The sequence below is a fragment of the Oryx dammah genome, unplaced genomic scaffold, assembly GCF_014754425.2.
Source record: "Oryx dammah isolate SB20612 unplaced genomic scaffold, SCBI_Odam_1.1 HiC_scaffold_23, whole genome shotgun sequence".
NCBI lineage: Eukaryota > Metazoa > Chordata > Mammalia > Artiodactyla > Bovidae > Oryx > Oryx dammah.
Window position 1 is genome coordinate 82,534,187 of NW_024070207.1, and position 12,814 is coordinate 82,547,000.

Consider the following 12,814-nt stretch of genomic DNA (forward strand, 5'->3'; position numbering starts at 1 on the left):
ATTTTTTTTCTTCTTCTAATTTTATTTATTTATTTTCCACTTGGTGGGTCTCTGTTGCAAGCTTTTCTTCAGTTGTGGAGAACAAGATTCTTACTGCAGTGGCTTCTCTTGCTGCCATGCACCAGCTCTAGAGCATGTGGACTTAGTAGTTGTAGCTCATGGGCTCAGTAGCTGTAGCGCATGGGCTTAGTTGCTTAACAGCATGTGGAATCTTCCCAAATCAGGGATTGAATCCATGTCTCCTGCATTGGCAGGTGGATTCTTTACCACTGAGCCACCAGGAAAGTCCAAATTGTATAATTTCTGCTTATTGCAATTTGGAACTTCTATTTTAATATAATATAAAAGCTATTTTCAAAAATGACATTGTGCAATAGAAATATAATGTGAACCACATAGATAATTAAAAATTTCTACTAACCACTTAAAAAGTTAATTAATGAGATTTTACATTTTTATGCAAGGTATCTATTTCAAACTTACAGTACATCTTAATACAGATATTGAATTTTCCTTAATTGATCTATATTTCATACAATTTACTAGGGGAAAAAAACCAATTCATACACCCAAGTTTTCCAAACAAACTTTAAAGTCTTTCAACAACTGAACAGAATAATAGTTTGTTAGATTTAAATTAATAAAAATTAAAAATTCAGTTTTTTCCATTCAACCTATAGTAATTTCTAAGAATCAACCTCAACATTTGCAAAAAAACATATACAAAGATGTTCAGTTTTCAAAACATTACATTAGAATATTAATAGGGAATGGTTAATTCATGGTACCTTTACATAGCACTTAATATTAAGTGAAGAGAGATCTATAAAATACCTCTAAGACAATCACAACTATGTTAATAAAACATATCCTCAGGGATTAGGCAGACACTTTCAAAATATTTTCTGTGGTATAAATATCGGTTATTCTTCTTCTATGTTTTCTAATTTTTATCACTGTGGATATGTATTTTTTCTTATAGAGAAAGTAACTGAAAATAGTTTAAAATATATAACTAAAAATTAATGAATGGGAAAAAGCCTGAAGACTACAGATGATAGAGCTAACTAAATTTTCACAATAAACCTATGAAGACACTGAGACAGAACTTAAAAGAATTAATGGCTGAGATTTTAAGTTTCTTGGAGTTACCTGATCTTTTTCCGCCCTGGGTCGTACCTGTCTTCTCATCCTTTGGAACCAGTTTCTGCATGTCTGCCTGGCCAAATTCACACCCAGATGGCAAGCTGCAAGAAGAGAAACAGTGAGCAATAAAACTTCTGATAACTCATTTTTTATGTTGTGCTTGGTCTCTGACCTGCTTAACTGACACCATTCCCTTCCTACAGCAGGTAAGTTAACCTAATAAAATATCTGCAATGATGGAATTCCTGAGGTTTGGTTTCTATCTCAACTCTTTAGACCTGTCTAACAACAGGACCGAATTGTAAACACCCACCAAGCTGACACAGCATAATTGGGATATCATATCAAAGATGCACAACACATTTGTAAGCAAGCCCTCTGGCTGGTAAGTAGGAAGGACAATGCTACTGGTTAAATGCTTGTGTCTCCTCAAAATTCAAATGTTAAAATCCTAATGCCCCACAAGATGATGGTATTAGTAGTAAGGTCTCTGTGCATATTAGTCACTCAGTTGTGTCCGACTCTTTGTGACCCCATGGAATGTAGTAGCCTGCCAGGCTCCTTTGTCCATGGAATTCTCCAGGCAAGAATACTCGAGTGGGTAACCATTCCTTTCTCTAGGGGATCTTCCTGACCCATGGATCAAACCTGGGTCTCTTGTACTGCAGGCAGATTCTTTACCATCTGAGTCATCATTTGATAGGTGCTTAAGAGTAGAACCCTCATGAATGGGACAAAGCCCTTATAAAAAGAGGCTCCGCAGAGATTCCACCATGTGAGTCCTTTCCACCATGTGAGGATACAATGAGAAGTCTACAATGTGGAAGAGAGCCCTCACCTAACCACGCAGACTTCTAGCTGCCAAAACTCTGAGCAATAAATTTCTATCGTTTATAAAAACCCAATTTGTGGATTTTGTTATAGCAGCCTGAATGAACTAAGACAGTCAAGAAAGCCTCTGAACTCTTTACCTTTCTATCCTTAACCAAAGCAATCCTCCAGGCTCACTAAGTTTAGTTTCTCTGTTGGGAAAGACAACACAGATAATAAAAGAGATGACTATTCATTCCCTTACCTGTTTGGGGTACAGAGGGAGAGGAGGACAGTGCTTTCCCATACCAGGGAACAGTATAACTGGCTCAGCTTGCTCAGAACACTCAGACCCAACTGAGAGCCCCACTGGTTTATGGAGATGGAACGAATTTCACTCTGTAACCAAGGTGAAAAAGGTGATCTTTGGCATGCCCTCTGAACGATCAAAATGAACTTCCAGCTATTTAAAACGATAAGGGATTCTATTTTTCCTTCCTCATTATTCTCAGAGCTATCAGCTTCATCAAAATTTCCACACTGAAGATCACAGGTATTCTCTTTTAATATTTACAATCTATCTTTAAGATCTCATTGTTTTTTTGTAAGACGAAAAACAGGAGTCATAGGCAACTCCATTTTTCTAAATCAAAGAAACAGTTTTACAGATTCACAGACAGCTTCCAAATTTTTTAGATGGAGAAGGGACTTGTTATTTCCCATTTATTTCAATAAATAAATAAACCCATAAAGTTTTGTTGTATAATTTAATTACTTTCTAGATAGTTTGTGCTTTCCAGTTATATTTGTTCAAAGAACACACTCCTGTTCAACAGCATGAAATAGGCCAGCTAAAAATGCACCATTAATCTTTAGATTGACAATTAAAGGTAGCAATACTGAGAACACTCAAAAAAACAACCTCTCACAACCTCAACTTTCTGGAAGCACAAGAGGAGCCTCACATGGAGTGCAAACATAGAGGTTGATATTTAGGAAATCGTTAGTAATCTGTTAATTACCATTGACTTAAAAAGTTCTGTGGCCAAATTTCCTTGTTGCTATCTTATTATCAAGTCTACATGCATTTGTAGAAAGATTAGGAAGTAATAAGACCAGATGAGCACCCAATTGAGGCTTGATTGCTAAGAGGGGTGATTATACATCCCCAAGGCCTATATGAAGGCTATAGACCTATTAATGCCTGTATTTATCTCAATCTCTTTTACTCTCAAGAAGGTCCAGTTCATGAAACAAGTTATATTGTCACCTTATTTCCAATTAAAAAAATACTAAGGGAAAGTGAAACTAGACAGCAACTTGAAGCATAAACCTTAAATCACCCACCCAACCCAAAAGAACTCACCTGTCAGCCTAGGGAGAACTGCTTCTAAGTACACTAAGATGCCAGGTATATGCCCTAGGTATTTTATGGACTTTAAACCAACATGTTCACCCTTAAGATAATTCTTACCTGTCCAACCCTGCAAGTATGAACAAACATCATGATGTAAGCGTGGGCAGCAGTGAGTGCATGTAGTAGAGGTGTGGCTTGAGCTGAGAGGGTAGCATCAGCAACATTGCCAGCACAAGCCAGTTCTCGCAACAACACTGAGCCCCCGGGGGATTCTATTGGGCGGTGTAAGGGCTCCAAGGAGGAAAGAATGGAGTCCAACTGAAGGAGACCTTCCTGGAGGACTTTGGGTTCATGTGACAGTGTCTGAAATAATAATAATTAAAGCATTAATGTACAATAAACTTCATATGCATATATCTTAATAATCACAATGAAAGAAGTGGAAGATAAGACTCACAAATTTTAGACCTGGCCATGGTCTCTCACCTGGTAAATGGTGGAGCCAAAATATGAATGCACGTATGACATACCTAAACACCTCCTTTTAGAGCAGCACATCACTTCTCTTAAATGAGAGGCTTTCAAATGTGGTAAGTCAATCAAATTTAAATGACTGTGATGGCCAAACTGGAATACTGTTATAGCAAGGACTCCATGCTGTAAAATTAATTCCAAATTTTGCACAACAGGGAGCAATATTAGGTAAGGTTTCAAAGCATGGAAATGAACCATTGTTACAAATGTGTTTTTTTTCTTACCACAGTAAGAGAGACAAGTCTAGGATAGGCATTAGCTAGGCATTTTCTTATTTTGGAGACAACTCAAGGATTATATGGCCCTTGTAAATTTTTTTTGAGTCTGAAGAAAAATCTTGACAGTGAACACTATCACTTACCATTCAAATAGGAGAGCTTATGTATCTTTCCTATGGCTTTAAATAAATCTATCCAACCTCACAGTATCTTAAAGGTACAATAAACATGGAGCAGCCTCCTTTCCTCTGTCTCTTATGAATAGCACTGAATTAAATATTTGCAAAGAGAAAAGCAAAATAAAATATTAAATGCAAATGTCACAATTATGGATCTTTCCAAGTACTCAAGAAATTGGATTTCTGATTTTTAGGAGAAATTACTTATTGCACAACTCAGCTAACAAAGAAATGTCAAAGATTTAATCCAATTCCTACAAAAATCCCAATGGCTTTTGTTTTCAGAAACAAACAAATCTCTCTTAAAATTCATACAGAATCTCTAGGGATCCCAAATAGATATAACTATCTTACACTGCAGTACTTGCATAAAGACAGACAGACATCAACACCAATGATTAGAGAGTTCTCAAATAAACCCTTGCATACATGGTCAAATGATTTTTGACAAGGTTACCAAGACAAGGGTGTAATAGGGAAAGGACAATCTTTTCAACAAATAGTGTTGGGAAAACTGGATACTCACATGCAAAAGAATGAAGTTGACTGTTACCTTATATCATATAAAAAAATCAACTCAAAACAGATCAAAGACCTAAATATAAGAGCTAAAACTATAAAACACCTAGAAAAAGCCATAGGACAAAAGCTGCACGACACTGAATTTAACAGTGATTTCTTAGGTAAAACACCAAAAGCATGTGCAATGAAAGTAAAGAGCAAAAACAACACAACAAAAAACCCCCACAAAAATCAAACTGGGACTTCATCAAAATTAAAACCTTTTTTCCCATCAAATGACACTATCAACAGAGTGAAAAGCAACTCATGGAATGGGAGAAAACAATCTACAAATCATTTATGATGAGGAATTAATATCCAGAATATATTAAGAACTCCTGTAACTCAACAAAAAATAAACCCGACTGAAAAATGGGCTCTGCCTTATCCTTAGAAGCTCTAGGCTTATGAGAGAAAGAAACCATCAGGCAACAAGGGGGAAAAAGTGCTAGGCTATCTAGAGAAAATGTGAAGAGCTGTTCCAGGCCAACAAGAAGAATTAGACAAGAAATACACAGATGTGTCAGCCTGCTGAAAAATACCAGCCGGCAACACCCTATTTCTTTGAGATTGGGGAGTGGCTTCATCTCTACCCTTTTACTCAAAGGGAAATCTACACCAAAAATAATTCAATAAATGGAGGACACAGTTCACTTGTGAACTGAAGTGAAAAGCACAATCTCTTTGAGTCTTGGTTGTTTTGAAGATTGAAAAATCTTGTTCAGTATGGGTGACCACCAAAAAATAATCTAAAGCCATCTACATATGTCACAACTGAGACAAACTGTGGAGTCTGTTGTCAAATAAAATGTACTGTTTTTTGGGAAAAAAACATACTGTTTGGGAAAAGGACCTGAACAGACATTTTTCCAAAGAAGACATGTGGCCAACAGGCACATGAAAGATGCTCAACATTGCTAAACAACAGAGAAATGCAAATCAAAACCATGAGATTTCATTCCATACTCATTAGGTTGGCTAGTATCAAAAAACTGTAAAATAACAAGAGTTGGTGAGGATGCAGAGAATTTGTTGGTTGGAATGTGAAATGGTGTCGTTGCTGTGGATAATAGTTTCTCAAAAAATTAAAAACAGAACTACCAAATGATCTAGCAAATCCTACATCTGGGTAGATAACCAAAAAACTGAAAGCAGTGTCTCAGGTATGATCTCACTTTAAAGTCAAACTCAGAACCAGAGAGTAGAATGGTGATTGTCAGGGGCTGGGGGATGTTGTGGAGATGCTGGTCAAAGGGTAGAAACATTCAGTTATAAGATGAATAAATTCTGGGGATCTAATGTATAATGTGGTAACTATAATTAGCTAATTATATATATATATAATATATAAAAATACTATGTTATATATCAGAAATTTATTAAGAGAGTAGATCTTAAGTGTTTCAATATATACAAACAGAGTCTGGAGGACACATCCACGTTTGTAGCAGCACCATTCATAAAGGGAAGCAACTAAAAATGTCTATCAATAACAAAATGCAGTTTATATATACACTGGACTATTATTCAGCCTTAAAAGCAAAAGAAAATTATGACATATGCTACAACATGGATGAATCTTGAGAACATTATGCTAAGCAAATTAAACTAGTTATACAAAGAAAAATACCTTATGAATTCAAATTACATGACATACCTAGAATAGTCAAAATTCAAGACAGAAAGTAGAATGATGGTTACCAGGGTCTGACAGGGGGAAGGGAATTGAAAGCTGCCTGAAGTGTAGAGTTTTAGTTTTGCAAGATGAAGAGAGTTCTGGAGATGGTTTTCACAACAATGTGATGTATTAAACACTGTTAAACTATACACACTTAGAAATGGCTAAACTGGTAATTATCATGTTATGTCTATTTTACCACTATTTAAAGCAACTTCATTTTTCGGGCAAAATTCGAGCAATGAACTACAGATCAACCATGCTTAAAATACACAACTATCAAGCCTGCCAAAGGAAAAAAAAATACATGGTGAAACAGTACAAGATTGTGTTAAAACCCACCTCCAAAGCTTTCTTGGAGATACATTTTCCCTTCCAAAAAACTCTTATGTTAGAATTATATACCAAACTCAGGAAGAAGAACACTTGACTTTTCAATGAGAAATAACATGGCACACTATTAGTCACAAAATCCACTTGCAGTACATAAACACAAATTTCTTCATTATGTTTTAGTTGAAGGGGAGACCATGGTAAAAACATGTATATAGAAGTATTGCAAAATTGATTTCTAAAAGAAATGAAAATATTTGGTCAGATGCTTCTTACCAATATGGATTTGCAGACACCTGCAACAGCCTGACAGGCTGCAGATGTGGGAAAGTCAATGGGCAGATTGGGAAGACCCAAAATGGTAACCAAAGGCAAGAGTCCTTTCTGATTCACAAATTCCTGGCAGTGGTCATCAGTTGTATTGTTGCTCAGAATAGATTCCACAAATTTCATCTGGGTAATGAAAATTTTAAAAGAAGTTAGAGCCTGACACTTGGAACTAAAATGCTAGCTTGGAATAAGGATAGGGGTAATCTTATAGTCATGAAATCAGTATTTTCTAGGATAATCAGGTAAAAAGGGATAGGCATACTATATGAAACCTAAACATTCAGAAAATAAAGAGTAATTATAACTTCTTCCCAATCTATCTTTTCAGCTATACCTAAAGTCACATAATTTGAGAGCACAGAGAGGCTAAATGACTTGTACATGGCCACACCATGAATTAGTGACAGAATCAGGTTTAATCTCTTAATTTGCTTGTTTAGTGCTTCTTGCATGATAATGTGTTACCTCTCCCTGGAAGTAAACATCATAGATACTTTCCTTCAAATGTGCTCATAATCCAAATGAAACTTAGAATCCTGGAACACTGATTCAGACCAAACAAAGCACTTTGTAAGGGTAAGAAAGCAAAATATGGCCAACAAACACACAGCCAAAAGAGAAACCATCTTTGGACACGTTGTCTGGAAGTGCTTACTGGGCTAGAACAAATGCTAAGTGGGCTTCCCCTTACAGATAATTCTGGGAAAATTCAAACTCATTTTCCTGTGAGACACACAGAAGTTAAAAGAAAACACCACATTAAATTTTTCTTGTTTTGGTAAAAGAGAAAGCAGTTAATGAGAAAAATGGCCAGTAGTGGGAAAAAAATATGTTGGGACACATTCATAAGAACATAATACTAGATTGGCCTAACAAAGCCCACTGTCCTTCTGTTTGGATTCCCAAGGGAGATGAATAGAAAACTGGGACTTTTCAAAAAAGGGATTGCTAGCTAAGTTTGGCAAATCAATCTCACAGAACAAGCTTTGTACATCTTTTCCCACTGCTCTGAAGTTTAAGGGCCCCAGTTTTAAGTCATCAGATTATTTGGTAACCCCACACATTTTCCAGAAAAACACACATCTTTACTCAGTTTGCCCTACCGTTAATCTTACCACATTAAGGATGTAATCCATGAGGGGAATAGGAATACGCTCCTCTGTACCAACAACCCTGTTAAGGGAGAAAAGAGTGAGTTACACAGAAATTCACAATACCAGTGAAAGTGAAAGTGAGTCTCAGTCGTGTCCGACTCTTTGCGACCCCATGGACTGTAGCCTACCAGGCTCCTCTGTCCATGGGATTTTCCAGGCAATAGTACTGGAGTGGATTGCCATTTCCTTCTCCAAGGGATCTTCCCAACAAAGAAAAGGAAATAATGAAATTCTAGGTTTTTCTCAGTTAAGACATATCCTTCAGTATACAGCCCAGAAAAAAAGGAAAAGAGGTGAAATCAATTCTGAAGGTAGGTCTCCTAGCCTGAGTAGGTTGAGAGCACAAAAGGAAAAACCAAGCTTTCACAAACACAGCATTTGTACGTATCTCAAAAGAAACTTCTAAATTAGGCAAACTACTCTAAGAGGAATTCATCAATATGAAAATATTAAAAATAAGCAAGGTCAATTAAGAGACTATTTGAATATTTGCTTGAAGAAAGGCACTAGAAAGAAAACAATACACAAACATCTTAACATGTTCTTACATCAAATTTAAAGTTATAAAGACTGGAAATGGAATTTAATTTTAGTCAAGATTCCATGCTTAGATTTATCAATCATCCAGAACAGATGAAGTTAGTCCAAGATGGAGGCTACACCCAAGGCTGCCTTTTCCACAGATTGTTCCACAGAACTATCCACAGATTGTGATGATGTCCTTTTGCTTCAGATGCTTCAATGATGCACTGAAGATAAGAAGGCTGCAATAATGCCACAGCTGCAGAAAATGCAGTCTTTAGCCCATCTTGGCTTTTGTTAAGAAATAAACAGAGGGAAAAAACCCCACAAACTAAAACAAAATCTAAAAGATAAACCCTAGGAAAGGACAAAACTTGAGGCAAATAAGGAAAATTTTGGACATAGGCTTTGGGAGAAAAGGGCAGAGACAGAAGAAGGGAAAGGTAGGGGGAGAAGGCAGAAAAATTGGCAAGAAACTAGTAATTTTCACCTCTGAGCAAGACAAAATGTGCACAAAGATTTGCCAGGCATAAGGATATTTGGCAGCAAAATGGAGACTAGGCAAAGAGAGTGGAGAGGCATGATGAATGGCTTTAGAGCTAAAATATCCAGAGATAGAGAGACCTTGGGTAGGATGCTGTGAACATGCTCAATGAAGAATCTGGGGAAGAACTTTGTACAAAGGGAGGACCTATATATATGCCAGGAATGAAAGGATTCCCTGGGAAGACTGCAAACCATTCTCTGACTATAAACCTCCTCCTCAGAACCACTGCTACTTACACCAGTTATACACCATCCCAGCCTAAGTGCACCTTCTTGGGAGAGAATCTCTATAACTAAGAATTATAGGTGTGGCTCTAGCCCAGGGAGATACCTGCCCCTTTGCAAAAGCCAAATAAAAGGTAAAGAGCCAAAGTAACTATCATGAAATGGGACTTAGGTACTTTCTCCACTTGCTAGATGGAAACTGGAGAGAACAGAGAAAACATACCAACAGTGGTTCTTAAACTCCAAGAACAAACCTGTTCAGTAACTACTTTGCTCCCTATAGTCAACTTTTTGCCTTCCAGGTTCAGGACATCATATAGGAATAGTAAAAATGATCAACTCAGAAATCCCCCTACTAACTGGTTTTAAGGAAATCCTAAACTCATATAAAACTTTGACCCAGGGCATCTTTGAAACAAAGAAAGACTGCATTCCTATAATGAACGAAATAATTTACCTTAACTGTCAAACTAAAAACTTCTGCTTCTCCCCTTTCTCCAAAACAAACATTCCCAAATTTAATTTTACATGTGTATTTAGGATGCTGGAGCCCGTAATCAGATGTAGAGGATTCCAATTGAGTGTCATAGTACACAGGTACAGGACAAGAGATGTCATGTTTTGGCTTTTTGTGGGGAGGGAGCAGATGGGTGGGTAGGAAAATCAGGTCTTTCTTCCCACTTCTGAGGAGACACCGCTACCTTTGGCAAAAAGAGCCCTTCCAGTGTGCCACACAGAGAAGGCAATGGCAACCCACTCCAGTACTCTTGCCTGGAAAATCCCAAGGACGGAGGAGCCTGGTAGGCTGCAGTCCATGGGGTCACTGAGTCGGACACGATTGAGCGACTTAGCAGCAGCAGCGGGCCACAATTCAGGGAACTGCTTCTCTGCATTTGATGCCTTTAAACTCAAACAGTTTTCATTCAAGTTTCAAAGGGCACATGGATTTATATAACCCATTTCTTTCAAGTTGTTCAGGGTAGGTGTTTAAGTTAGGCAAAATAAATGGAATCAATCACAAAAATAAACCATGGTGCCCAACTGAAAAGCTTGGTTACTTACTGACAAGTATATTCACCCCTAGCAATGTCAGTTTTGCTGAGCTCAATTTAGAAGGCAGAAGAAAGAGGCCAACAAATAAGTATTTAGTACTACTTGTGGTGAATGTCTTTGAATGTAGAACAGAGCTCCATGTATTTGGGGTAGATTGTAGTGCCTAAGTTTCCTCATTCCAGATTTCTAGCACAAACCATGTGTCTCAAGATCAAATACAATCACTTTTTTCAAATACTGCTGATTTCAGTGAAACAACAACAACAACAAGGGAAAAGAACACTATCTTAGTCTGGAAAAAAACTGAAAACTTGAAAGTTTATCAACAGGCAAATTGATAAATGCTGCAGTATATTCATACAATGCAATACTGCTCAGCAACAAAAACAACATACTGATAGACAACACGGATGAATCTCAAAACCACACTATGCAACAAAAGCCAAAAATAACAAAGTATATACATTGGGGTATGATATACATGTAAGACTCCGTTTATTCTATTTATATGTTCTAGAACAGGCAAACTTGTTCTATGAATGACAGAAGTAAGATAGGCAGCTGCCTCATTTTAAGGCAGGGAAATAGGAAATGCAAAATTAATTAATGGAAAAAAATTACCTATCATTTAAGGCATTGGAAAACAGATGGGGGCATGGGAGACAAGACTTTATCTGGGGTTTCACTGCAGAATTTTGCATAGGGTGGGGGAGGGATACAAACAATACTTTTGAGGAGGGGGTGGCACACACTGCAAATTTTTCTACCATGATAACTATCTGGGATAGGGAGATAAAATAATTTGCCTTTATAAAAATAAACAAATGGGACCTAATTAAACTTAAAAGCTTTTGCACAACAAAAGAAAGTATAAGCAAAGTGAAAAGACAGCCTTCAGAATGGGAGAAAATAATAGCAAATGAAGCAACTGACAAAGAAGTAATCTAAAAAATATACAAGCAGCTCCTGCAGCTCAATTCCAGAAAAATAAACGACCCAATCAAAAAATGGGCCAAAGAACTAAACAGACATTTATCCAAAGAAGACATACAGATGGCTAACAAACACATGAAAAGATGTTCAACATCACTCATTATCAGAGAAATGCAAATCAAAACCACAATGAGGTACCATCTCACGCCAGTCAGAATGGCTGCTATCAAAAAGCTTACAAACAACAAATGCCTGGAGAGGGTGTGGAGAAAAGGGAACCCTCTTTTACTGTTGGTGCGAATGCAAAGTAGTACAGCCACTATGGAGAACAGTGTTGAGATTCCTTAAAAAAACTGGAAATGGTACTGCCATACGGCCCAGCAATCCCACTGCTGGGGATACACACTGAGGAAACCAGAATTGAAAGAGACACTGTACCCCAATGTTCATCGCAGCACTGTTTATAATAGCCAGGCCATAGAAGCAACCTAGATGTCCATCAGCAGATGAATGGATAAGAAAGCTGTGGTACAAATACACCATGGAATATTACTCAGCTATTAAAAAGAATGCATTTGAATCAGTTCTAATGAGGTGGATGAAACTGGAGCCTATTATACAGAGTGAAGTCAGAAAGGAAAACACTAATACAGTATTTTAACGCATGTAGATGGAATTTAGAAAGATGGTAATGATGACCCTATATGTGAGACAGCAAAAGAGACACAGATGTAAAGAACACACTTTTGGACTCTGTGGAAGGCAAGGGTGGGATGATTTGAGAGAATAGCATTGAAACATGTATAGTATCATATGTGAAATAGATTGCCAGTCCAGTTCGACGCATGAGACAGGGTGCTCAGGGCTGGTGCACTGGGATGACCCTGAGGGATGGGATGGGGAGGGAGGTGGAGGGGGTTTCAGGATAGGGAACACATGTACACCCATGGCTGATTCATGTCAATGTATGGCAAAAACACTACAATATTGTAAGTTAATTAGCCTCCAATTAAAATAAATAAATTTTTTTAAAAAAGAACTTGCCTTTAATATAGATAGTGGTTTTCAAAATGTAAGTTGAGTTTAGGTAGTCTTTTGCATTCTCTCTCAGCCCTAATAATCCTCATATGACCCCAATGAAGCTTGTGAAGGTGGCAGAACTGGAAAAGTATACAGGTATCAATATTTGTGAGATTCTTAGATTAGCAGAGCCTGGGCATTAAGGTGCATGGGCT

General features: G+C 37.3%; 1 protein-coding gene across 7 annotated transcripts in view; it reads right to left on the minus strand.

Moving 5' to 3' along the window:
* The window catches only part of HUWE1 (HECT, UBA and WWE domain containing E3 ubiquitin protein ligase 1), a 154,064-nt gene that overhangs the window by 57,619 nt on the left and 83,631 nt on the right, over nucleotides 1-12,814 (minus strand). For all 7 annotated transcript variants that reach the window (XM_040266005.1, XM_040266002.1, XM_040266003.1 and 4 more), the window contains 5 exons: nucleotides 8,262-8,319; nucleotides 7,093-7,269; nucleotides 3,431-3,676; nucleotides 2,222-2,355; nucleotides 1,153-1,247 (listed from right to left, as the gene is read on the minus strand). In XM_040266005.1, coding sequence (XP_040121939.1) covers nucleotides 1,153-1,247; nucleotides 2,222-2,355; nucleotides 3,431-3,676; nucleotides 7,093-7,269; nucleotides 8,262-8,319 — 710 coding nt within the window. The remainder of the gene's footprint in view (nucleotides 1-1,152; nucleotides 1,248-2,221; nucleotides 2,356-3,430; nucleotides 3,677-7,092; nucleotides 7,270-8,261; nucleotides 8,320-12,814) is intronic.